The sequence below is a fragment of the Rana temporaria genome, chromosome 3, assembly GCF_905171775.1.
Source record: "Rana temporaria chromosome 3, aRanTem1.1, whole genome shotgun sequence".
In the NCBI taxonomy this organism is placed as follows: Eukaryota; Metazoa; Chordata; class Amphibia; order Anura; family Ranidae; genus Rana; species Rana temporaria.
Window position 1 is genome coordinate 39,675,776 of NC_053491.1, and position 27,137 is coordinate 39,702,912.

A 27,137-nucleotide genomic window follows, 5' to 3' on the forward strand; every position below is an offset into this window, starting at 1 on the left:
GAGTGGGTGGCCAGCGGCCGCTGAAACCACACTGACAGAGCAGAAATCTGTCCTTTGATTGTGCTTAATGCCAATCCTTTATCCACTCCTAGCTGGAGAAAACTTAATACTCTATCGATGGTAAATTTGCGAGAAAGCCATCGCTTGGACTCACACCAGCCTACATAGGCCTTCCAGACCCTGTAATAAATCACCCTAGAGACCGGTTTCCTGGCTCTGATTAGGGTAGAGATTACTTTCTGAGACAGACCTCTACCCCTGAGAATCAGGGATTCAGCTTCCAGGCCGTCAAATTTAGATGCCGTAAGGCAGGGTGGAGGATCGGACCTTGCGATAGCAGGTCTGGCCGTAGAGGAAGAGTCCACGGGTCTCCCACTACCATCCTTAAGATTAGTGAGTACCATGCCCTTCTGGGCCATGCTGGAGCTACCAGGATGACTGGTATGTGCTCCACCCGGATCCTGCGCAGCAGGCGGGGTAGTAACTGGAGCGGGGGAAACGCATAAAGAAGTTTGAACTGATGCCAAGGGCAAACCAACGCATCGGTTCCGCAGGCCATCGGATCCCTTGAGCGGGATATGAACCTGTCTAGTTTCTTGTTGAGTCTCGATGCCATGATATCCACGTCCGGCACTCCCCATCTCTGGCAGAGTGCTTGAAAGACTTGGATGCAGAGACCATTCCCCCGGCCAAAGAGTCTGGCGGCTTAAGAAGTCCGCCTGAAAGTTGTCCACTCCTGGAATGAATATTGCCGATATGCAGGGCACATGAGCCTCTGCCCATAGGAGAATCAAGCTCACCTCTCTCTGAGCGGCTTGACTCCTGGTTCCCCCTTGGTGATTTATGTATGCCACGGCCGTGGCATTGTCTGATTGAATTCTCACCGGGAACCCCTGCAATTTTGACGTCCAAGCCCTGAGGGCTAGTCGAGCAGCTCTGAGCTCCAAGATGTTGATGGGCAACTGCTTCTCTGGCTTTGCCCAAGTACCTTGGCGAGTGCAACCATCCAAAATTGCTCCCCAGCCCGTCAGGCTGGCGTCTGTGGTCACTATCTTCCAAGCCACTGGGCTGAAAGACTTCCCCTTCAGTAGATTCTGAGGGTCTAACCACCAACACAGACTTTGTCGGACTCTTGATGAGAGCGGCAACGGGATATCCAAGGCCTGTGGCCTTCTGCTCCATGCTGACAGGATGGCTGCCTGTAGGATGCGAGTGTGGCTCTGGGCGTATGGTACCGCCTCGAATGTGGCCACCATCTTGCCTAGTAACCTCATACATAGGCGAATAGTCGGTTCTTTCTTGCTTAGAACCAGTAGGATTAATTCCTTGATGGCTTTTACCTTCCTCAGAGGTAGGAACACTCCTTGTTGTTCTGTGTCTAATCTCATGCCGAGATATTCCAACTGCCTTGTGGGCTGGAAAGCTGACTTTTCTCGATTTAGGACCCAGCCGAACCTCTCGAGGTATTGGACCGTGAGGGCCACTGCTCGCTCCAAGCCGGGAGACGAGTGGTCTATGACTAGGAGGTCGTCCAGGTATGCTAGGATCGTGACCCCTTGGATCCTTAGCTTGGCTAGGATCGGAGCTAGGACCTTCGTGAACACCCGGGGGGCCGTAGCCAACCCGAAGGGAAGCGCCACGAATTGGAAGTGACGCGAAGCCACCATGAAGCGTAGATATCTTTGATGTGGCTGATAAATTGGAACATGAAGGTAGGCATCCTTTATGTCTATGGACGCCATGAAGTCGTCCTTCTGGAGTGTGGCAGCTGCTGACCGCACGGATTCCATCCGAAATGAGCGGATCTTTAGATATGCATTTACCATCTTTAGGTCCAAAATTGGCCTGACATCTCCATTGGATTTTGGGATGATGAATAGGTTGGAGTAGAAACCCAGCCCCTGTTCCAGGACTGGTACCTCTACTATTACTTCCTGGGAAAGTAGATGATCTAATGCCGATCTTAATGCGGCTCCCTTTCCCGGATCGTTTGGAATCCTCGACTTCTGGAAATGAGGAGGAGGAAACCTTAGGAAATCTAATTTGTAGCCTGTGGCCACGGAAGACCGTACCCACTCGTCGGGAATGCTGGCTTCCCAAATCTCTGAAAAGAGTCGCAGCCTTCCCCCCACCTTCGTGGGTGGGGGCGCCCCTTCATAAGGTTGGCTTGGGGGCTGGTTTTGCTGGTTTGCGAAACCACTGCCTTTTGCCTCTAACAGCCTGTCCTTGTGATCTGCTGTTGAAGCCGAAGTTTGCTTTTGCAGGAGGCCGTCAATACTGCTTGGCATTAGAGGGCCCCTGCCCAGGGGAATACTGTCGTTTAAACGCAGGTCCCTGAACCTTCTTCTTAGTTGGCAAGAGAGTACTCTTGCCGTTAGAAATGGTCTGAATGTATTTATCTAGGTCTTCTCCGAAGAGTCGTCCTCCATGGAAGGGGAACCCTACCAGGAGCTTCTTGCATGGGGGCTCAGCCTCCCAGCCTTTTAACCATAAGAGTCTTCTCATATGGATAAGGGATAACGATAAACGTGACGCTTGCTGGATAGAATCCTTGATTGCGTCTACCGTAAAACATATGGCCTTAGGGACATCCGAAAATGTTTCTGCCTGCTGGGCCGGAATAAGTTTAAGCATCTGTTTAAATTGATCCGATAATGCTTGAGCGACCCCAATCGCAGCCACAGCTGGCTGTACTACTGCCCCTGCAGTAGTGAAGGAGTTCTTAAGTAGTGCTTCCAAGCGCTTATCAACTGGATCCTTGAACACCTGTATCTTTTCTACAGGGCATGTTAACGATCTGTTAACACATGAGATGGCTGCGTCCACTGCAGGAGTAGCCCATCTTTTGGAAAATTTTTCTTCCATAGGATATAGGACAGAGAACCTTTTAGGTGGTAAGAAGATCTTATCTGGCTTGTTCCAATCTTGGAACAAAATTCCCTCTAATAGAGGATGGATCGGAAACACAGCATTGCTTTGAGGCGCCCTCAGTGAGCCCAAAGCTGAAACCGTCGATACCTGGAGATCTGGTACTGGCAAGTTGAATGCCCTATGGACCAAGTCCGACAATCCTTGAATCCACCAGCTCTCCCTCAGGGAGACTGCCCCAGACTCCTCTGTATCCGGATCTTCGATCCCTGAACCTACTTGGTCCTTGTCCAAGAGGTCGTCCAATTCCCCTGAGGAAAGGACCTCCTCTTCTGAGGGTCCGCGCTCGGGCGACGGAGATCTATTCCGCTTACTGCCCCGCATAGCTGCGGCTATCATTTTACCCATGCTTTTCTGCATCTCTTTTAAAGAGGTGAGTAATACCTCCTCCGTGACCATCTTAGGGTTGGACTGACCCGCGTCAGCTCCAGCCCCAGATCCCGATGGCCCCAAGGCTCCCTGTGGGGAAAGCAGCGTCATGGTACAATACCGAGGTACACCTGCTACCTATTGGTATTTGGAACTATAAAAGTTAATTGCCCAAACACCTGTTTGGGGGATAAAAAATGCTTCCTCTCCCCTAGATGACTTTTTTTTTTTTTTTTTTTTTTTTTTTTCGTTTTTGTTTCAAATCCAGGAAAGAAAAAACATTCTGTCCCCCTGAGTAGTATTGCAAAGAAAAACTATGAGATGGAAAAGAAACAGCCTATTTCTAGGCTTGAAAAAACAGTCCTCTGAAGACTGCAATATCCTTTCTGGCCACTGTGTGTCCTCGGCGCCCCCTGCTGCCGCTCTGGTCTTTCTCCTCAGTTCCAAAGTATTGAATGGAACAAACAAGGAAGGGCCGCCCCTTCCTTAAGCCACTGACCCGCCCTTCCCCCCCAGCAATCTCAAACAGGAAATGCCCCTCCCGACAGGGGGAGGGGGGGGGGATTTGGGAGGAAGGGACCTCTCTGTTCCAGCAAACTGCAGCCTGCAGCCTGGAACCATGAGGAGGTCAGCGTTTTGCCTGCTTGCAGGCTCTGAGGAGGAAGACTGAATGGAGCATCGCCTGGAGGCTTGCAGGTAAGCACAGCTCTCTGACACACACATATATTTTTATATAACACAGGCCCCACTCAATGCTTTTCCAACACTACAAGGGAGGTCACATCTTATGGGGAATAATACATAGAGAGCCATCCTATCTTTATGATATGTGACTAGTTTGCCAGATGCAGTGCATAACTTTAGGCATGTCCCCTGTGACCCCCCAGAAAAAAACCTGCCAAGAACCAAGTTCCGCAAGTTTTCCCCTCACTTACCTGCTCCATGCCGCAGGACTTTGCCAAGCAAGAGGCCCAATCTTCCCCCATCTCCGTGGGGATGTCTAGACCTTCAGGCCCTGGGTTCCTATGAAGGATCCACTGTCCTGGGCCCATATAGCACCCTGGCAACAGAAAGCATTAGGCACCCAAAGGTTTCTAAGTTCTGGGCCCAGGGTCCAGCTCTCTAAAAAGAAAAGCATTATGGGCTATACCCCAAGGGTTTGGGGTCCGGTTACTGACCACTTTAGCGCTGAGGCTTTTTTGGACAGAACCGGTAGCTCACCTAATCCCAAGGATGCGGAGGCAAGCTAAACCATGACTAACACCTAAGACACTGGCGTAAAAACTGAGGTACTCCTCCTATGGGAGGGGGTTATATAGGGAGGGGCATTTCCTGTTTGAGATTGCCAGTGTCTACACCTGAAGGTACTCCATATAACCCATATAGTAATGAATGCCGCTCTGTGTCCCGTGATGTACGATAAAGAAAACAATATTAATAAAAATGACATAAAACTACCCCCTATTTTGTAAACGCTATAACTTTTGCGCAAACTAATCAATAAACGTTTATTGCGATTTTTTTAATGAAAAAAATGTAGAATACATATCGGCCTAAACTGAGGAAAAAAAATGTTTTTTTTATATATTTTTGGGGGATATTTATTACAGCAAAAAGTAAAAAATATTATTTTTTTTCAAAATTGTCGCTCTATTTTTGTTTAAAGCGCAAAAACTAAAAACCGCAGAGGTGATCAAATACCACCAAAAGAAAGCTCTATTTGTGGGAAAAAAAGGACGCCAATTTTGTTTGGGAGCCACGTCACAGGACCGCGCAATTGTCAGTTAAAGCGATGCAGTGCCGAATCGCAAAAAGTGCTCTGGTCTTTGACCAGCAATATGGTCCGGGGGTTAAGTGGTTAAAGAACATCAATAGTGTTAAATATGAAAGGAAAACCTAGCAGTAACTCCAGACGTGGTAAACATACAGGGTGGTTCCAGCAAGGTTTTTGCCAAAGCGATTGTAAAGTCAGAAGGTTTATCATCTTAATACATTCTATGCAATAAAATAAAAAGCCTTCTGTGTGCAGCAGCCCCCCTCAGCCCCTCTAATACTTACCTGAGCCCCCTCTCTATACAGCGATGTTGCAGCCGAGGCTCTCCCCTCTGATTGGCCAAGACGGCTGCGCGGTGCCATTGGCTCCCGCTGCTGGCAATCAAATTCAGTGAGCCAATCAGGAGAGAGAGGGGGCAGGGCAGAGTCACAGCTCCATGTCTGAATGGACATACGGAGCTGCAGCTCGGCTTGAGTGCCCTATAGCAAGCTGCTTGCTGTGTGGGCACTCAACAGGAGGGAGGGGCCAGGAGCAGCGAAGAGGGACCAGAGAAGAGGAGGATCTGGGCCACTGTGTGCAAAACCTTTACACAGTGCAGGTAAGTATAACATACAAACTTGTGTGCCATTTTCGTTTTTCGATCAACAGAACTTTCAGTTATGGCCAGCTTAAGAATCAACTCCTGTGCGATAACAATTTACCTCAGCAGAAAGGAGGTTTCCCTGCCGTAGTTTATCATCTATGTCCACCCTCTGCTTTAACAGCAAATCCTTCTCTTGTCTCAGGTTATTAATCTCATCTCGTATTCGCTGTTGGTCATAACCACTGCCCTCACGGAGTTGTCCATTCTTCTCACTCAGCTCCTTCTCTAGATCCTCAATACGGCTGGAAACCCTGACAATATCATTACTCAGAGCCTAAAGAATAAAAAAGAATTCGATTTTATGAACATAAAGCTGACACAGAAAATCTTTTTCATTTAAAATAAATCTCCAGGCATCTATAAAAAGAACAAAAACTCCAAGTCAGTTAACAAATTTATGAAAAATAATTTGTACCAGATTCTCTTAAGGGCAAAGTTCCAACGACATGTAATATATATATATATATATATTTAAACATATCTTAAAGCGGGGGTTCACACTTAGAGGGCACTTTTCTCCCTTAGATTCCTGCTCGTTTTTACTAGGGGAATCGGCTATTTATTTTAAAATATGAGCAGTACTTACCCGTTTACGAGATGCATCCTCTCCGTCGCTTCCGGGTATGGGCTTCGGGAATGGGCGTTCCTTCTTGATTGACAGGCTTCCGACGGTCGCATCCATCGCGTCACGATTTTCCGAAAGAAGCCGAACGTCGGTGCGCAGGCGCAGTATAGAGCCGCACCGACGTTCGGCTTCTTTCGGCTACGAGTGACGCGATGGATGCGACCGTCGGAAGCCTCTCGGAAGGCTGTCAATCAAGAAGGAACGCCCGCTCCCGAAGACCCATACCCGGAAGCGACGGAAGAAGATGCAGCTCGAAAACGGGTAAGTACTGCTCATATTTTAAAATAAATAGCCGATTCCCCTAGACCGAACGAGCAGGAAGCTAAGGGGAGAAATTTTTTTTTTTTACAAATGGGTGAACTCCCGCTTTAAGGTCATAACATAGACATTTAACACTCACGTCTTTAGAAATAATTTGTCCCCCGATGTCCGGTTTAATATAAAAAAAAAAAATATCAACTCATAAAATTGTTTCCTGGCCGCTCCCATATTGCTTGTGAAGCCCACAAGCATAATGTTCCGGGATTCGGTGCAGCTGAGCCACCAGCATGCACCGCCCGTGCATTTTCACAGTATCGCAGCGCCATCAACTTCTCAGGTTGATATCACAACAGATGGAAACAAAGCCCTCGGGGCTGACCCCTGGGAAATGATGACACACATCTCCCAGGAGCACTAGCGAGCGAAGGCGCCAAGGGAAGTGACGTAAGGAGCCGTGGTGAGGAAGGGGAAGATTTGAAGGGACCACATAGCAAAAAATAAAGTTTAAAAAAAAAAAAATCTCCAAAGGTCATTTATTACAGGGTTTGACAAATTTGCTTTGAATCTAGGAGCCAGCTAAAAAAGTTAGGAGCCAGAAAACGCGCCCCATCCCGACGAGCTCGCGCGCAGAAGCGAACACATACGTGAGTAGCGCGCCGGCATATGTAAACGGTATTCAAACCACACGTGAGGTATCACCGCGATCGTCAGAGCGAGAGCAATAATTCTAGCTCTAGACCTCCTCTGCAACTCAAAACATGCAACCTGTAGAATCTTTGAAACGTCGCCTATGGAGCGTTTAAAGGGTAAAAGTTTGTTGGCATTCCACGAGCGGATGCAATTTTGAAGCGTGAGATGTTGGGTATCAATTTACTCGGCGTAACATTATCTTTCACAATATAAAAAAAAAAAATTGGGCTAACTTTACTGTTGTCTTATTTTTTAATTAAAAAAAGTGTATTTTTTCCCAAAAAAAGCGCACTTGTAAGGCCGCTGCGCAAATATGGCGTGACAGAAAGTATTGCAATGACCGCCATTTTATTCTCTAGGGTGTTAGAATAAATAATATATATATAATGTTTGGGGGTTCTAATTAGAGGGAAGGGATGGCAGTGAAAAATTACATATTAGAACTGCTGTTTTACCTGTAATGCCAACGGCCACCACCAGATGGCGCAGGTCACAGAAGGAAGCTTGGCACTTAACAAGGCCGCAAAGCCTCAATTACCGGCGATCGCGCGGCAGGGGCACACTGTGCCTCCGTGCGCCCCCGCCGCGTAATCACCGCGATCGGTGGGCCCGCGATGGCCTGAAACCGAGGCCGCGGCCGCTCAATTCCCGGCGGGCGCGGTGCGCCAGGTCACAATTGCGACCTGGCGCCCGGATTTTGTCGAGCCTCGATTTATTATATTATTTGCTGCACAGTAATGACATTTTTGGTTTATGGGTGGAACTCAGCTTTAAAATCAGTCTCCTGTAATCTCCTGCATAGCAAAATAAGATAAGGAGAGCAGCCTTTTCAGTTAAAAGAGAAGTATGTATTTTTTTTTTTGGTATTAATACTTACCTCGGTGGATTGAGCATCAGGCTGATGCTGCATCTGTCCCCCGGCATCTCTGCACTGGGAACCGAGCCACCAAACACCGCCGATGGCTCGGTTCTCACTCCTCCCCGAGCAGAGCCATACTGACTGTCAGTCAGCATGGCTTCTGCTCTACTTCTCAGAACTCATTGGAGCACCGAGCAGTGGAGGGGCAGGGAGAGGCTGTCTCAGCGGCTCACTGAGACTGCCATCAATAAGGGCAGCTGGTGGATCCCGACTTGGAAGTCATGATGACGTGCTGCCCCGACTGATGGCAGTGACGTCAGCGGAGAGCAGATTTCAGACCACTCTCCGCTGAAAACAGGTCACAGGAGTGCGAAACGAATTGCACTCCTGTGACCCAGAGGAGAAGCCCAGCCTAAAAAGCTCAGGCTGGGCTTCTCCTTTAATATTGCTTCATGTGAGCTCAGTGATGACCATCAAAGTGCTGCGGCTCCTTCACGGTCCGATCACACGATGTGGCAGGAGAGTTGACAAAGGCTTGCCATAGAGGACTCATTTTTCTTTTAATCAGCTAGCTGGCTGATCGATAAAAAACAAAAAACAAACAAGGTGGATGGAGGAATCCCCTCCATGGCACTGTATTCTGACAGCAGGGACTCTCCAATGAAGACACCGATCAGTTGCTGCAGCCGTTGATACAGATTTTTTTTTTTTCAACAAGACCATTTAACAGAAGTCGAACGAGCCAACAGCGTTCCTTGCTGAACTGGCCAAATTCCGATCAATCTATGGCCCTCAGGGTTTTTCACCTTAATGAATTCTATGCTTTAAAGGGGTTGTAAAGGAATTTTTTCTTCTAAATAGCTTCCTTTACCTTAGTGCAGTCCTCCTTCACTTACCTCATCCTTCCATTTTGCTTTTAAATGTCCTTATTTCTTCTGAGAAATCCTCACTTCCTGTTCTTCTGTCTGTAACTCCACACAGTAATGCAAGGCTTTCTCCCTGGTGTGGCGTGTCGTGCCCGCCTCCTCCCTTGGGCAACAGGAGGGTCAGGACACCCACTAACACACAGCTCCTTTCTCTATCTGCAACGTAGAGAGCGTCCTGACTCTCCTGTAGTCCAAGGGAGGGGGGCGAGCACGACACTCCACACCAGGGAGAAAGCCTTGCATTACTGTGTGGAGTTACAGACAGAAGAACAGGAAGTGAGGATTTCTCAGAAAAAATAAGGACATTTAAAAGCAAAATGGAAGGATGAGGTAAGTGAAGGAGGACTGCACTAAGGTAAAGGAAGCTATTTAGGGGGGAAAAAAAAAATGTACCTTTACAACCCCTTTAAGTTGAAAAACCTCCTGTGATGCAGCTGCCCCCCAGAGCCCCCTTTTCACTTACCCGAACCCGATTTTTCCAGCGATAGGGACGAGCACACCCGCTGGTGTCTCGGGTCCTGATTGGATAGATTGATAGCAGTGCAGTCATTGGCTCCTGCTTCTGTCAATCAAATGACGTGGGAGTTGGGGGTGAGGCAGAGTCTGATGTCTGTGTCAATAGAGCGCCGCTGAGGGACCCCAGACCGATGGCAGTAGCAGCCATTGGCTCCCGCTGTTGTCAATCAAATGCTGTGACGAGGGAGTGGGAGGCAGGGCTGAGTCACCCGGTCTGTGTCAATAGACCTGGAGGCTCAGGAGCGAGCATGCATGGGTGCCCACAGGGAGGAGCCTGGAGCACTGGTGGGGAACCCCAGAAAGGGAGGCCAGTCCTCCACTCCAAATTTGCTCATCCATGTGTTTATGGACCTTGCTTTGTGCACTGGTGGGCAGTCATGTTTGAACAGGAAGGGTCCATCCCCAAACGTTCCTACAAGGTTGGGAGCATGAAATTGTCCAAAACTTCTTGGTATGCTGACACCTTAAGAGTTCCCTTCGCTGGAACTAAGAGGCCAAGCCCAACCCCTGAAAAACAACCCCACAAAATAATCCCCCCTCCACCAACTGATTTGGAGGTGTAGCCCAATACTTTTGGCAATATAGTGTGGATGAGCAAGTTTGGGGTGGAGGAACTTGACTGGCCTGACCTCAACCTGATAGAACACCTTTAGGATGTATTAGAATGGAGACTGTGAGGCGGCCAGGCCTTCTCATCCAACATCAATGCCTGACCTCACACATGTGCTTCTGGAAGAATGGTCAAACATTTCCATAGACACCCTCCTAAACCTTGTGGACAGCCTTCCCAGAAGAGTTGAAGTTGTTATAGCTGCAAAGGGTGGGCCAACTCAATATTGAACCCTACGGACTAAGACTGGGATACCATAAATTTAATGTGTGTGTAAAGGCAGGCGCCCCAATACTTTTGGCAATATAGTGTACCGTGGAACCTTGGTTTTCGAGTAACTCGGTTAACAAGCGATTTGAATAACGAGCAACTTTATTTTTTAACTACTTTAGACCCGGGCCATAGTAAAAAGACGGCCTCCAGGTGGCTCTATAAATCCGGGAGGCCGTCTTTTTACGGCCTCGCGTCCTCCGGCCACTGGGGGGCGCGCACGCGCACCCGGCACGTCCCCGAGATGCCGATGCGTGTGCCTGGAGGCCGCAATGACCGCCAGGTACCCGCGATCGGCAATGACAGAGCAGGGACGTGGAGCTCTGTGTGTAAACACAGAGCTCCACGTCCTGTCAGGGAGAGGAGACTGATGCTGTGTCCCTTGTACATAGGGACACAGCATCGGTCACCTCCCCCAGTCAGTCCCCTCCCCCCACAGTAAGAATCACTCCCAGGATACACATTTAACCCCTTCCTCACCCCTAGTGTTAACCCCTTCCCTGCCAGTCACATTTATACAGTAATCAATGCATTTTTATAGCACTGTTCGCTGTATTAATGTGAATGGTCCCAAAAATGTGTCAAAAGTGTCCGATGTGTCCGCCGCAATATCGCAGTCCTGACAAAATTCGCAGATCGCCGTATTACTAGTAAAAAAAATTAAAATAATTTAAAAAAATCAGAATTCTATCCCCTATTTTGTAGCCACTATAACTTTTGCGCAAACCAATCACTATACGCTTATTGCGATTTTTTTTTTTTTTACCAAAAATATGTAGAATACATATCGGCCTAAACTGAGAAAAATATATATATATTTTTTTTTAAATTGGATATTTATTATAGCAAAAAGTAAAAAATATTGTGCTTTTTTTCAAAATTGTCGCTCTTTTTTTGTTTATAGCGCAAAAAAATAAAAAACCGCAGAGGTGATCAAATACCACCAAAAGAAAGCTCTATTTGTGGGAAAAAAGGACGTAAATTTTGTTTGGGAGGCACGTCGCACGACCGCGCAATTTTCATTTAAATCGACGCAGTGCTGAAAGCTGAAATTTCGCCTGAGCAGGAAGGGGGTTTATGTGCCCAGTAAGCAAGTAGTTAAATTCTGACTCGGTTCGGAGCTGTACAGAAATACTCATAATCACTCTGTTCCCAAACCTTTTTGAGATTAGCCAAGCTGTCCTCTAATATTTAAGGCTCTCTGGCGCCCCCACCTCTGGCCACATGTGGTATTGCATGCCATAGAAATCAATGCGGAACAAATTATCTTTGTTTCCATTGACTTCTATGGGCAAACTCGCATTGATATGTGAGCGCTTTGAATTACAAGCATTCTCCTGGAACGGATTATGCTCGTTATCCGAGGTTTCACTATATATTCAAATAGATAGTAATTAACCATAAATTTATTTCAAAGTCTCTTTTGGCAAATCTCATTTAGTATGGTATTAAATCCCACACTCACCTGGCTGGATCGAAGCCTCTTGATCTCCAAATCATTCTTCTCCTGTAGAAGTGCCTCTTTCTTATTCAATATACCTTCCCTTTTCCTCAGTTCTTCTTCCAACTCGCCCAAGGCACGGCGCTGCTCCAGGACTTTATCAATCTCGCTGTCCAGCCATTTCTTCTGCTCTTCAATTTTCTAGGAAATAAAATACGCATGCAGATAGATTATACACGCTCGGAGCGACTGCGACGCTAAACCGGGGGATTTGCCAACTCATTTTTATGAAAGTCGAATCTCTTATTTTACTTTATATCTACACAAAAAAAAAAAAGAAGAGAAGAGAAGAACAAAACACTGCTAAACAGATAACGGCAGCAAACCTGTTTGGCTGGTGATGAAAGAACAATTCTACAACCGGTTTTCATCAAACAGTTGTATACAAGAAGATGCTGTGAAATCCATGAAGCTTACCTGCTGCTGCTCCAGACTGATAAGTGATCCATTGCTCCCACTTCTCCTCTTCCTTTGAAAAGCCGCTATTTCCTCCGTTTTGATCCTCAGTATCTTTTGTTGCTGTTCGTGCTTTAACTCCAACTCCTAAAGGCAAGGCAGGAAATCTTTTGTTAATTGGTCTTCTTACTACCTGCTGAGTTCCTCCAGGCTCACTTTGCATTTCGTATCACAATAAGGAAACTAAAGCCTTTGAATAAAAAAAAAGCAAAAAAAAACAAAAAAAGGGCAACTTTTTTATAATGATTAATTCCAACAAAAAAAGTATTTTGCATTGCATGTGTCTGAAGCATAATGTTTAGCAGATTATTCTGTGGTTTTTATGTCTGTTATAAACATAGGTTTCTTGGCCGAATGAACACTCTAAAGCCTCGTACACAGGATCGGATTTCCATCGGACAAATACGTGAAATTTGGTACGAAGGGCGTTGGCCGTGAACTTGTTCTGCATACAGACGGCAGAACTTTGTCAGTCAACAAATGCAAAACGACGTGGTTTTTCTGCTCTTTAGCGCCACCCTTTGGGCAACTTCTGCTAAGGTTGTGCTATGTGAAAAAAGTGTGGATACCCTGCGCTGCCAATAATAATAGCTGCCAACACGGCTGATTTGAAAAAAGCAAAAATAGAAATGGAAATAAATGTGTAGCGCTAGACCAGAGATGTATTATGGCCTAGGCCGACAAGGCCCAGGCCTAGGGCGGCACTTTGCGGGGGGCGGTGAAAAAGCACATATCTTTTTCCCTCTCAAATCACTCCCCAGCACATATCCACATCTCACCCTGTCCCCCTGTCCTCATCCCACCTTGTCCCCCTGTCCTCATCCCACCCTGTCTCCCTGTCCTCATCCCACCCTGTCCCCATCCCACCCCGTCCCCATCCCACCCTGTCCCCATCCCACCCCGTCCCCATCCCACCCTGTCCCCATCCCACCCCGTCCCCCTCCAACACCGTCCCCCTGTCCCCATCCCACCCTGTCCTCATCCCACCCTGTCCCCCTGTCCCCATCCCCATCTCACCCCGTTCCCCTGTCCCCATCTCACCCCGTCCCCCTGTCCCCATCCCACCCTGTCCCCATCTCACCCCGTCCCCATCCCACTTCGTCCCCCTGTCCTCATCCCACCCTGTCCTCCTGTCCTCATCCCACCCTGTCCTCCTGTCCTCATCCCACCCTGTCCTCCTGTCCTCATCCCACCCCGTCCCTCTGTCCTAATCCCACCCCGTCCCTCTGTCCTAATCCCACCCCGTCCCTCTGTCCTAATCCCACCCCGTCCCTCTGTCCTAATCCCACCCCGTCCCTCTGTCCTAATCCCACCCCGTCCCTCTGTCCTCATCCCACCCCGTCCCTCTGTCCTAATCCCACCCCGTCCCTCTGTCCTAATCCCACCCCGTCCCTCTGTCCTAATCCCACCCCGTCCCTCTGTCCTAATCCCACCCCGTCCCTCTGTCCTAATCCCACGAAAATGACAGGGCGGGTCTTAAAAAGGAAGGGGTGCGTCATATATAAAGTGGGGGGTGCGTGAGTTTCACCAGGCCTAGGGCAGCACAAAACCTAAATACACCTCTGCGCTAGACAATGGTATTCATAATGAAAAGCATTGAAAAAAAAGTGATACATATATGTTTATAAACCGTGAACACAATATTGTATATAAATTGTCAATTATATATCCTTTGACAAATGTGTAAATAGAGTCCATAGACGTTTGAAAAAATCCACCAAGTGAATGTGAATGGCATCAGATCATCAAGTAAGTGATTTCTTCCATGTGCAATGTTCCCACCACCGAAAAAAATGCAGGCTTACCGGACCGAGTGGACTTAGGGGACATATGTCACCAAAAATCAGAAAGGCTTTGTATAGATATCAACGATCAATGTACGGATCGAGGAGCAACAGGTCTTCAGAGCCTCTTCCGAGACCAATGGGTAAAATCTCATCAGACTTTGAAACAGGAGATGGAATCACCGGGCGGAAACTGCACAGGTTGTGCTATGGTTAGCATTGCTTCTGAGCACGCGTGTTTGCACGTTGGATTTTTTTTCCCCCAACGGATTTGCGTACACACAATCAGATAATCCGACGGCACACATTTGTTGTTGGAAAATTTGAAAGCATACTATCCAACATTTGCTGTCGGAAAATCCAACAATTGTCCAAAGGAGCTTACAAACAGTTGGATTTTCCGACAAATTCCTGCCATCGCACATTTGTTGTCGAAAAATCCGAACGTGTGGCTTTAGAAAAATACATTTCTTTAACCACTTAAAGCCCCGGAAAATTTGGCCGCTGAATGACCGGGCCATTTTTTTGCGATTCGGCACCATGTCGCGCGACGCTGTACCCAATCAAAATGTACATTTTTTTTCCCCCACAAATAGAGCTTTCTTTTGGTGCTGATCACCTCTGCGGTTTTTATTTTTTGTACTATAAATCAAAAAAGAAGAGCGACAATTTTGGGGAAAAGCTATATTTTTGTACTTTTTGCTATAATAAATATCCCCCCCCCCCCAAAAAAAAAATGTGTGTATGTGTATATATATATATATATATATAAAACAATTTTTTTCCTCAGTTTAGGCCGATATGTATGCTTCTACATATTTTTGGTAAACAAAACAAAACAAAAAAAAAAAAAATCGCAATAAGTGCATATTGATTGGTTTGCGCAAAAGTTATAGCGTCTACAAAATAGGGGATAGTTTTATGGCATTTTTAATATAATTTTTTTTTTTACTAGTAATGGTGGCGATCTGCGATTTTTATCGTGACTGCGATATTGCGGCGGACACATCGGACACTTGACAGTATTTTGGGACCATTGTCATTTATACAGCGATCAGTGCTATAAAAATGCACCGATTACTGTGTAAATGACACTGGCAGGGAAGGGGTTAACCAGTAGGGGGGGGGGGAGGGGTTAAGTGTGTACTAGGAAGTGATTATAACTGGGGGAGGGGCTGTGTTACCTGTGACACGACACTGATCACTGCTCCCGATTATAGGGAGCAGTAGATCAGTGTCCTGTCACTAGGCAGAACAGGGAAAAGCTTTGTTTTCAAAGGCATCCCCCCTTTCTGCCTCTCCGTGACACGATCATGGGACACCGGCGGAAATCGAGTCCGTGGGTCCCACGGTCACGGAGCCCACTAGGCGGCAGCTCCAAAGCAACATACCTGTACGTTGCTTTGCCTGCCCGTGCCATTCTGCCAACGTAAATGTATGTTAGGCAGTCGGCAAGCGGTTAATCTGTACAAAGTTGCCCCAGTCACCTTCACTCGGTGGTGTCTTTTCTGCATTTCAGTCTCCAGTCTCCGTTTCTGTTCAGTCTCCTCTTTAAGCTTCTTCTGTAGCTGCCCTTGCTGTTGTTTCATCTGCAAGATATTCTTCTCCAGATCCTGAACCCGTCTCTCACTCTGGATAGGAATTGAAGCCAGCTTTTCTGTGGCTTGTTTCTTCTCTTTTAAAACCTGCAGAGAATAATGATAATATCATCTCAAGGCAAGGATCATGTTACACGACTGATAAAGAAAATAAACCTTCGACAAAGGAAAAAACACTGCCAGTCATTGTCTTTATGAATGAACAATGCCAGTCACTCTTTAGTTCATGAGGTTTAAATATTTCAGGCCTGAAGGTTGATGGCACTTGTGTGTTTTTTTTTAGGAAAACCTTACAGCCGTATTTACGGTGTAACATGTTTTTAACCACTTCCAGCCCAAGCCAATACTGACATTTCTTGCCTACATGTAAAAATCATTTTTTTTGTTGAAAAATTACACAGAACCCCCAAGTATATATATATATTGTGACAGGAAGTCAGGTAAATCTGTGGGTGTTGTCACGGATGGGACATACATTTCTGCCTTGTTAGACAATACATTAATTGTTATTAGGCGTCAGCTGAAAAATGTAGCCAGGAAAGGTTTGAGGCCGCTGAAAAACTTCAGCTGTTCAGAATGAGGCAATTAAGGCCTCTATAAGTAGTCCAAAGGATTACCACGAATTGGCTGCATCATCCTGAGTCTTTGTGAGTAAGGAGAGCAGTGCCAGAAGGTCTTCTGTGGAGGTGAGGAGAGGATTGATTTTTCTGTGTGATAAAAAATCAAAAGACTATTGTTTTTCTGCTGTATGACCAGCACTGTCTACCCAGCAGTAGGCTGTGTTAGACTTCATAGATAGGTTCCTGTGTGGAAGGTACCTGTGTGGAAGGTAGACGCCCAGAGTGGCCAGGGTTTATTTTATGTTTGATTTTGTTTATGCTGTTTGGATGCTTGCAATTGTTTTCCAGCAAGATGGAAAAATAAACCAAAAACATTGTTTTCAACCGTCTTCGACTGCCAGTCTGTATAAATTCAGTGTGCGGTGAACCCATCCAAGGGGTCACACACCCCGCTACCGAGCTAACCCCTTACAATATATATAGCAGAGACCCTAGGAAATAAAACATTGGTTGTTGCAATTTTTTATGTCTCACGGTATTTGCGCAGCAATTTTTCAAGCTTGCACATGATTAGATAATAAAACCAGCAGAGCTTCCCCTCGTTTCAGATCTAAAATGTTTTTTTTTTTACAGGTTACCAGTTTACAGAGGAGGTCTTGTACTAGAATTATTACTCTCACTCTAATCTTTGTGGCTATACCTCACATGTGTGGTTTGGACACCGTTAACATATGCAGGTGCGACGTACAAATGCATTCGCTTCTGCATGCGAGCATGAGGGGATGGGAGCACTTTACATTTTTTTTTTTTGTACTTTTATTCCTATTACAAGGAATGCAAACATCACTTAAATAGGGCATGACAGGTCCTCTTTACGGAGAGATCTGGGGTCTATACATCTCTCCTCTATGCCGAGATTTATTTAAATCAATCTCAGGTTTTCCATTCAAAAAACCTTAGTGTTAACATGTGCCGAAAGTAGTGACGTCATGACGTCACTTCTGGCCTTTGAGGGTCATAGAGATGGCTGGGGACCATCTGGTCTCCAGCCATCTCTATGGTAAACCGCCGGTGGCGGATTCATTCTCCGGCTCCCTGATTGCACGGGGGAGAACGGAGAAGCACCAGAGGGCGGCCGGAGGGCACATCCCCTCCCACCGCCTGTAAAAGCAATCAATCGGCTAAACAGATGATATGATAGCTTTAACATGAGAGAATTGCTGTCTGAAAAAAAAGAAGATATCTGGATGATAAACACCAGCTTTAAACTGTAGCTTTAAATATCTCCACTCAAACGCCAGGTAATCATATGATGTCCACCTAAGGAGAAGTGGTGTGTCATTAAATCCACATCATAAAAACTATGAATTAATGGTGCATTAGATGCAGTTTATACGCACTCCGTCAAGATTTGTTTTTTGGTTCTGTCCATGTCCCCAATTCAGCTAGCTGCGGTGTTGGCAGCTCTGCACATGCTCAGTATGCAGTGAGTTTCTATGCTGAGCATTTCCTCCTTATCACAGCTGGGCAGTTAAAGGGCAACGTACCTGTACGTGCCTGTGCCCAGCTGTGCCATTCTACCAACGTATTTCGGCGTTAGGCGGTCCTTAAGTGGTTAATTATATATTTTTACTCGGTATTCCAAAAGGTTGTTTTTTATTTTGAACATGTGGCCAGCAGCATAGAACTAGAAGCTCCTCCTGATTATGTTTCCCTGCAGACAGGCTGGGAAAAATCCGAGTCATGCGACAGCTGTATATCGATTAGGAGAAAGGTACTTAGATGGGGTTTTTTAACCATTTGCCAAGCAGGCCAATTCTGACATTGCTTTCCTACATGTAAAAATCTTTCTTTTCCCCCTAAAAAAAAAGACATAGAACCCCCAAATATTATATATTTTTTTTAGCAGAGACCCTGGAGAATACAATGGCGGTCATTGCAACTTTTTATCTCGCATGGTATTTGCGCAGCAATTTTTCAAATGCATTTTTTTGGGGGGAAAAAAAAATGTCATGCTTAAAAAATAAATAAATAAAACCCAGTAAAATTAGCCCAATTTGTGTGCATAATGTGAAAGATGAATTGAGTATGAAAATAGTTAGGCCCCTTTCACACTGGGTGCAGGAGGTGCGGTGGCGGTATAGCGTCACGATTTTTAGCGTATACCATAGTATTTACTGCGATATTCGGCCACTAGTGGTGCGGTATTAACCCCCGCTAGCGCCTGAAAAAAGGGTCAATACCGCCCGCAAACCGCGACTACAGCTGCGGTTTGCTGGCGGTATAGCTGTGCTGTCCCATTGATTTCAATGGGAAGGAGCGGTAAAGGAGCAGTATACACACCGCTCCAAAGATGCTGCTTGCAGGAGATTTTTTTCCTCCCACCAGCGCATCGCCTCAGTGTAAAAGCCCTCGGGCTTTCACATTGAGAATGCTGGGGCAGGATTATTTCAGGCGTTATTTATGCACATTTTTAGCGCTAAAACGCCTGAAATACGTCTCAGCGTGAAATGGGCCCAAGTTGCAGACCTAAATGCAATGCAGATCGCACTGCATTACATTCTTTTCTGGTAATACGGGCCATGGAAACTGACAGGGAGTCCCAGAAGTGACATGCTTCCGGGTCACCAATAAGCCGGAGAAGAGAAAGGAGGTGTGTCCGCTCAGCTACCCCCCTACCCGGCAGGGCCCGATATTTCGGTCTTGGGCCCACAGATGGGATTGTGGAGCCCAGGATACATGGTGGGGGCAGGCATTACTGTGGGGTGTGCAAGCAATACGGCACTGCTGGACAGGCGTCAGTCTGCGCGTGAGATTTACACACAATCCTGGTGTGGAGCCACTGGTAGTGTGTGTGCAAACCCTCCCCCCAATGTCAGGTCCGTACGATGCACCAAAAGCATATTTTAAAAACCCCTTTTGCACGGACATACAGAATGATTTGCCTCTGAAAGAAAAGAGTAAAAAAACTCTGAGGCACATGCCTCCTTGAATATCAACTTTGCATTGGCGGAACCCGAGCAAGCATGTTTTTGATAGGTACAGTTGCAATAAAAAGTATGTGAACCCCTTTGGAATGATATGGATTTCTGCACAAATTGGTCATAAAATGTGATCTGATCTTCATCTAAGTCACAACAATAGACACTCACAGTCTGCTTAAACTAATACACACAAAGAATTACATGTTACCATGTTTTTATTGAACACACCATGTAAACATTCACAGTGCAGGTGTAAAAAGTATGTGAACCCTTGGATTTAATAACTGGTTGAACCTCCTTTGGCAGAAATAACTTCAACCAAATGTTTCCTGTAGTTGCAGATCAGACGTGCACAACGGTCAGGAGTAATTCTTGACCATTCCCCTTTACAGAACTGTTTCAGTTCAGCAATATTCTTGGGATGTCTGGTGTGAATCGCTTTCTTGAGGTCGTGCCACAGCATCTCAATCGGGTTGAGGTCAGGACTCTGACTGGGCCACCCCAGAAGGCCGCATTGCCAACCTGGGAGACCCTGCTGTACCGATTTAGGTCCTCCGAGACCATAAGCACATGAGACTTACTGTTTTTAAAAAAAATGAGTCCTCACCACAAGGTAAGAGTACCTCATCATGTCTTTATGTGAAGTCACCTTGATTCCTTCAGGCGATCAGCCATTCCACATCCAGTGTTGTTCTTTGGAAGAATATTTCACGTTGTGGTCACCATATATGGACTTTTACATCACTATATTTAGTTGCGATTGTGTACTCAGTATACAATTGATTTTTGTCACTATATTAGTCATAATATGATTGATATATTCAGCGCTGCACTATTCATTTCCATTTACTTTGTTTGTTAGAGTGCTGGCGCGCCTCTCTCTCTCTCACACACACACACACACACACACACACACACACACACACACACACACACACATATATATATATATATATATATAGAGAGAGAGAGAGAATTTTTATCACTTGTGGGTTAGCACAGTTTTTTCCTTTAAGAATTCTTAATCGTAGGTCTTCGGAGAGCTCTTTTGTGCGAGGCATCATTCACATCAGCAATGCTTCTTGTGAAAAGCAAACCCAGAACTGGTGTGTGTTTTTTATAGGGCATGGCAGCTGTAACCAACACCTCCAATCTCATCTCATTGACTGGACTCCAGTTGGCTGATACCTCGCTTCAATTCAATTAGCTCTTGGAGATGTCATTAGTCTAGGGGTTCACATACTTTTTTCCCACTTGCACTGTAAATGTTTACATGGTGTGTTCAATAAAAACATGGTAACATTTAATTCTTTGTGTGTTATTAGTTTAAGCAGACTGTGATTGTCTATTGTTGTGACTTAGATGAAGATCAGATCACATTTTATGACCAATTTGTGCAGGAATCCATATCATTCCAAAGGGGTTCACATACATTTTTCCACCTGCACTGTGAATGTTTACATGGTGTGTTCAATAAAAACATGGTAACATTTAATTCTTTGTGTTTTATTAGTTTAAGCAGACTGTGATTGTCTATTGTTGTGACTTGTGACTTTTTATGACCAATTTGTGCAGAAATCCATATCATTCCAAAGGGGTTCACATACTTTTTCTTGCAAGTGTTTATTCCTACCTCTCTTCCTTCGTTGAGATGGCAACATTTACAGTATTTCGGAAAATACTTATGGTTATTTTATGCAAAAATGTATACATTATGTCATTCTATATTAAAAAACAGCATTATTTAATAAAGCACAAAGAGAATGTTGAAGTGTGATTACAAATGTAGTTATTTAAAGCTGTGAAATGGTTATAAGAACTACCCATGCACTGAACCCGCCCAACACACCTGCACTTTACTCTCAGCGGCTGCTATCTTCTTGCGGTATTCCTGCAGCCTCGATTTTTCCACTGGATCCCGTGTGTCTTTCCCTTCCAGCTCCTGCAGATGGCGCCGATTCTCACTGACCTCTATCCGTACTTGTTCTGCCTCCGTCTCCAATCCAGAGATCTTCAGACAGTACTGTTTATTCATGGCTTGAGCTTCTCTTCCTGACGCACAATAATACAATGTATCAGTTGATAAACATTCAGATCAGTCAACAAATTTGTAGTTATTGCAAAACATCTGAAATACAGTGACCGTGCATATTTTTATACACTGATCACTATATTAGTGTCCCTGGTCCCCAAAAAAAGGGTCAAAAGCGTCAGTGCCCGCGGTTTGTCAGCTGCAATTTTGCAGTCCCATTATAAGTCGCTGAGCGCTGCCATTTCTAGAAAAAAAAAAAAAAAAAGTAAATATATTATATATATATATATATATATATATATATATATATATATATATATATATATATATATATATATATATATATATATATAAGATCCATAAAAAATATCCCATAGTTTGTAGACGATATAACTTTTGCGCAAACCAATCAAGATACGCCTATTGGGATTTTTTTCTTTACCAAAAATATGTAGCAGAATAGATATTGGCCTAAATTGATGAAGAAATTTGATTTTTTTACATTTCTTTTATAGCAGAAAGTAAAAAATAGTTATTTTTCCCCAAAATGTTCTTTTTTTGCTAATAGCGCAAAAAAAAAAAAAAAAAAAAAATACAGGAGGTGATCAAATACCACCAAAAGAAAGTTCTATTTGTGGGGAAAAAGGACACCAATTTTATTTGGGTACGGCGGCGCCCAATCGCGCAATTGTCAAAGTAACAGTGCCGCATCGCAAAAAATTACTCAAAAAGGGGGTAAATCTTCTGGAGCTGAAGTAGTTAAACTGAATGGGTTGTCATATACTTTAACAGGGATCCTCAAACTACGCCCCTCCAGCTGTTGTAGAACTACACATCCCATGAGGCATTGCAAGACTCTGACATTCACAGACATGACTAGGCATGATGGGAATTGTAGTTCCTGAACAACTAGAGGGCCGTAGTTTGAAGACCCCTGGTGTAGGGTGTTGAAAGTTGTTAATGTCAAGGCCGCCTCCCTCTCCTTCTATAATGGCACTTTTTTTTGGGGGGGGGGGCACAGGTGTCCTGTCAGGACAAATCTGATCATTGGTTTACATATTCTATAAAAAAAGAACACATACAGTAATCTATCCTTTATTTGTATATTTTTTCGAATATTTTTTGATAGATTAAAGCCCAACTCTGGCACAGTAGGCTTACCTGGGACAGGCGAGTGTCTATTAAAACTTTATTTAAAAGTTTTTGGAGCTGCTGACATTTAATAAACATAACAATGACCGGAGTTCCTCTTTAAGCAAACATATATAGGCAATTCTTTAATATGTAAATGACAGCTGCGAGATAAAAACATCTTGAGCCTCACCAGTTTTAACCAGCTCTTTAATAAGCTCCTCCTTCATTCGGATGTTGATAGCGAGTTCCCGGATCTTCTGCTCAGCCTGACGCAACCTCCATTTGGAGTCTCTTTCATGGGTAGGGTTGTCCCTCACAATAAGTTGGTCGTACTTTATATGCTTAGCTGTGTGGGACACAAAATGTTAAATTGAAACCAGTTCTTAAGATCCGTTGCCACAAAAAAAAAATTCTTAAGCGCGTAGATCTGTGGAACGAGATGTTTTCTTAGAAGGAATCTTTATTGTCACATCCCAGACAGACAATACAGGACCAAGCAGTGGCCGCTGGTGCTCAAAATCTTTGGGGGGGATACAAAAATTCTTAAAAAAAAACCTTCAAACGCACCCCCACTGTGCCCATCAAACGCACCCCCACTGTGACCCCTCCACCCACTCGCCGTCTGCCTGGCACTTACCCTGTCTCGGTGGGGCAGCGGGTGATGGCGAGCGGTGCTCCTCCATGTCTTCTCCCGTCCTCTCCTATAGGCGATTAGATGCCTGATAGGCGTCCAATCACAGCGCCTGTCATTTCAGCCAATCAGGGGACGAGTAACAGACCCGAAAAAAAAAGCGACAACCATGGCGCTCACAGGTCACCTTTTTTGACGCCTATTAAAGCCTATGCCTCCAATAAGGTGCTTCAAAAACACCCCCCCGCCGCTGTAATTCAGACACCCGGCGCATGAAAAGGGTCGGGCGCCTGAATAGGGGGTGGCAGCGGTGGCCATGAATCTATCCATTGGTCATAGAGGGGGTGACTGGAGAGAAGGGGCGGCGTCCGTGCGTCCTCATGGACCGTCACTGGGACAAAGGTTTACTTTCACACGGGCATACCATTCTTGTTGGTGGAAAAAAGTGTACTTGTTTGTGCTGGCGGCTTTACACACTAGATAGCGCGGCAATATCCTTTCACATACCGTTCTTGTTCACAACATTGGTATAGCTTCAACAACGTCGGTTGTTTATAGGGTCTGCCCAAATCAAGCCGCAACCCAAAGCAACCCACGTAGAAGAAGCAGCTGATGATACACATGAACAATCACAGACATGCGATTTCATGTTCTAATTATCAAAAAACTCAAAAGACCATAAAAAAGAACAAAAGGGAAAAGAAAGAGAAAAAAAAAAAAAGAAGGAAACCATATAAATAAAAATGTATAATGAACAGAGTAAACAAATAAAAACACCAATGGTAGAGACAAATTGAATATGTGGGCTGTATAAGCAGTGCACATATATACACTATTTAGATACATGTACCCAGAAGAACAAAAGAAAATAGAGGAATTGCTCTATTACAGGGGTGTCCAAACTTTTTTCGAAGAGGGCCAGATTTGATGACGTGAACATGCGTGAGGTGAGGGCCGGCCATTATACCTGACATTCTTAGAACCATTACAATTCAGTCTAAGGGTGTTCATCCGTGCGCTAATATACACGGCCCAACAAGAATTTTCTTGCCTTTGTGGCTGTGTGTGGTAAAGATATGAGCTCAGGGGTGTTATTTGGAGATTATATATATATATATATATTATATATATATATATATATATATATATATATATATATATATATATATATATATATATAGATCTTTTGTGGCCCCCCAACAAATACCCGCAGGCTTGCTCAGGACCAAGGATGAACTTGGGCGTGTTTTTTGGATATACCGTATTTTTATTGGCGTATAACACGCACCTTTACTTTTAGAGGGAAGCTTCAGGAAAAAAAATATTTAAATAAAAGAACTTTGAAGCAAAATAAGGGTTAGTGTCCATCAATGCAGCCTAATCAGTGCCCATCTGCAGCTTCACCACTGCAATCAATGCAGCCTCGCCACTGCAATCAATGCAGCCTCGCCACTGCAATCAATGCAGCCTGATGGATGCCCATCTGCAGCCTCGGAGGGGACAGGGAGGGGGGCAGGACGAGCGCCAACAGATTACATACAGGAGAATCTCCTGTTTAATGCAAAGTTCCTATGATAGACAAAACAGTCGTCCAATGGCAGCCCAGGAGATGGCACTTCCTATTACAGACGCTGCCGAGTAAACAGGAGATTCTCCTGTATGTAATATGACGGCGCTCGTCCTGCCCCCTCCGAGGCAGAGTAGAAAAATACAGTATATATGTTTTATGGCCCTGGGGGCCACAAAAGATATATATCCAAATTACCAGGGGGGCCACATCAAACCAGAACACTGGCCGCAATTGGCCCACGGGCCAGACTTTGGACATGCCTGCTCTATTATAAATGTACCTATATTCGAAAAGAAAGCAATTGTTCCTCTTGCATCAAATTGCATTGCCTATTGGTATTTTCAACACTTAATTGCGTTTTGCTACATAAACTATGAGCCATCCTATCAAAAATAATAACAAAAAGTAGCAGAGTTGCAAAAACCTGCACAGTGATGACAGAAGATACAGAGTTGCCCACTAGGTTGTTTTTTATAGCAAAGGGACGGTATTGTTAATATGAATGGTACTTGTGTGTCCAAATACTAATAAACCGACATCACTCGTGCCATATCAGGAGCAAGGCGTGTTCGCACAGCCCACGTGCAGGAAATTGGCGCTGCGCTAATCACAGGCAGTGAGACATTTCCCAATCTCTGCAGCCGCACATCGGGAAATGTCTCACTGCCTGTGATTAGCACAGTGCCGACTCCCTGGCTGGCTCTGCACGTGGGCTGTGCGAACACGCCGGAGCTCATCCTTAATCAGGAGTGAATGCCATAAATCGCCCTTCAAAGTCATGGGAATTAGAGTAATCTATAATCCCAAACAATTTATTCTAATGGCTGAAATGAATTAATGCTCAAGCACTAAACGCACCTAGCGTTAATGGGCATTTAGAAGCGTCTTGTTTTTTCTGAAAAATCTCTTCTACTCCTGAACACACTGGCAGTGGGTTATTTTATCCTGCCTCTAAAAGCCTACGGCGTTGATTTAATTAAACTGGAGAGTGCAAAGCCTGGTGCAGTCTGGCATAGAAACCAATCAGCTTCCAGGATTTATTACCAAAGCTTAAAGCGGAGTTCCACCCAAAAGTAGAACTTCCGCTTTAAGCACTCCTCGCCCCCTTCTTACATGCCACATTTGGCATGTAATTTTTTTTGGGGGGGGGAGTGTAGGAGTGTCCCACTTTATACTTCCACCCAGGGACCACCTAGGCGACTCCTCCTCTCGCCTTAGGTGGCCCCTCCCTTTAGGCGATCTCCAGGGACATGTGACAGGTCCCAGGAGATCGCTTGTCCACTCATAGAGCGCAGCACGACTCACGCATGCGCAGTGAGTGCCCGGCCGTGAAACCGAAAGCTGTCACGTCCGGGTGCCCACATTATGAATGGAGGAGCTGGCGGGGGGGGGGGGAGAGGAGCGGAGCTCCAGAGTTTAAGTGGTTAATTAGGATAAAATCACTTTTAAGTGTAACCATTTGGATATAAAATAGCACACATATAGAAAAGGTTCACCATGAATAAGTGGCTGTAAAAAAAATGCCATCACGGCATCTTTTTACACGATTATTTATCATGGTGAGCCTTTTCATATCAGCGTGATGTTTGGTATCCAAACACTTAGGCCCCTTTCACACTGGGCGGGTTACAGACGCTATTGCGCTAAAAATAGCGCCTGCAAACCGTCCTGAAACAGCGGCTGCCGTTTCTCCTGTGTGAAAGCCAGGCTTTCACACTGGAGCGGTGTGCTAGCGGGACCGCTCCAAAAGTCCTGCTAGCCGCATCTTTGTAGCGGTGAAGGAGCGGGGTGTTTACTGCTCCTCCACCACTCCTTCCCATTGAAAGCAATGAGGGTGGTCGGGGAGCACTGTATACAGGGCTCCTAAATCACCCCTGCCCATTGAAATGAACGGAGAGCGCTTCGGCAGCGCGGTAACACGGACGCTTTTAACCCTTTCTTCTGCTGCTGCTTGCAGGACTTAAAATCGTAATGGCGGCGATCAGCGATTTTTATCGGTACTGCGACATGATGGCGGACACTTTGGACATTTTTGGGACCATTGGCATTTTTATAGCGATCAGTGCTATAAAAATGCATCGATTACTATAAAAATGCCACTGGCAGTGAAGGGGTTAACACTAGGGGGCGGGGAAGGGGTTAAATTATGTTCCCTGGGTGTGTTCTAACTGTAGGGGGGGTGGACTGACATGGGGAAATGACTGATCGCTGTTCATACACTGTATGAACAGACGATATGACGATATGTCATTTCCCCCCCTGACAGGACCGGGAGCTGTGCGTTTACACACACAGCTCCCGGTTCTCGCTTTGTAACGAGCGATCGCGGGTGCCCAGCGGTGATCCGGGGCAAGCGGGGGGGCACGCGGCACCCCTATTGGCTGCTTGACGAGGTGATGTATAGCTACGTGCTCTC

General features: G+C 45.5%; 1 protein-coding gene across 2 annotated transcripts in view; it reads right to left on the reverse strand.

Moving 5' to 3' along the window:
• The window catches only part of KIF7 (kinesin family member 7), a 114,921-nt gene that overhangs the window by 21,618 nt on the left and 66,166 nt on the right, over positions 1 to 27,137 (reverse strand). For both annotated transcript variants that reach the window (XM_040342415.1, XM_040342414.1), the window contains exons 10-15: positions 22,711 to 22,866; positions 21,204 to 21,406; positions 15,700 to 15,897; positions 12,390 to 12,515; positions 11,937 to 12,113; positions 5,773 to 5,988 (exon numbers count right to left, since the gene is read on the reverse strand). In XM_040342415.1, the coding sequence (XP_040198349.1) occupies positions 5,773 to 5,988; positions 11,937 to 12,113; positions 12,390 to 12,515; positions 15,700 to 15,897; positions 21,204 to 21,406; positions 22,711 to 22,866 (1,076 nt within the window). The remainder of the gene's footprint in view (positions 1 to 5,772; positions 5,989 to 11,936; positions 12,114 to 12,389; positions 12,516 to 15,699; positions 15,898 to 21,203; positions 21,407 to 22,710; positions 22,867 to 27,137) is intronic.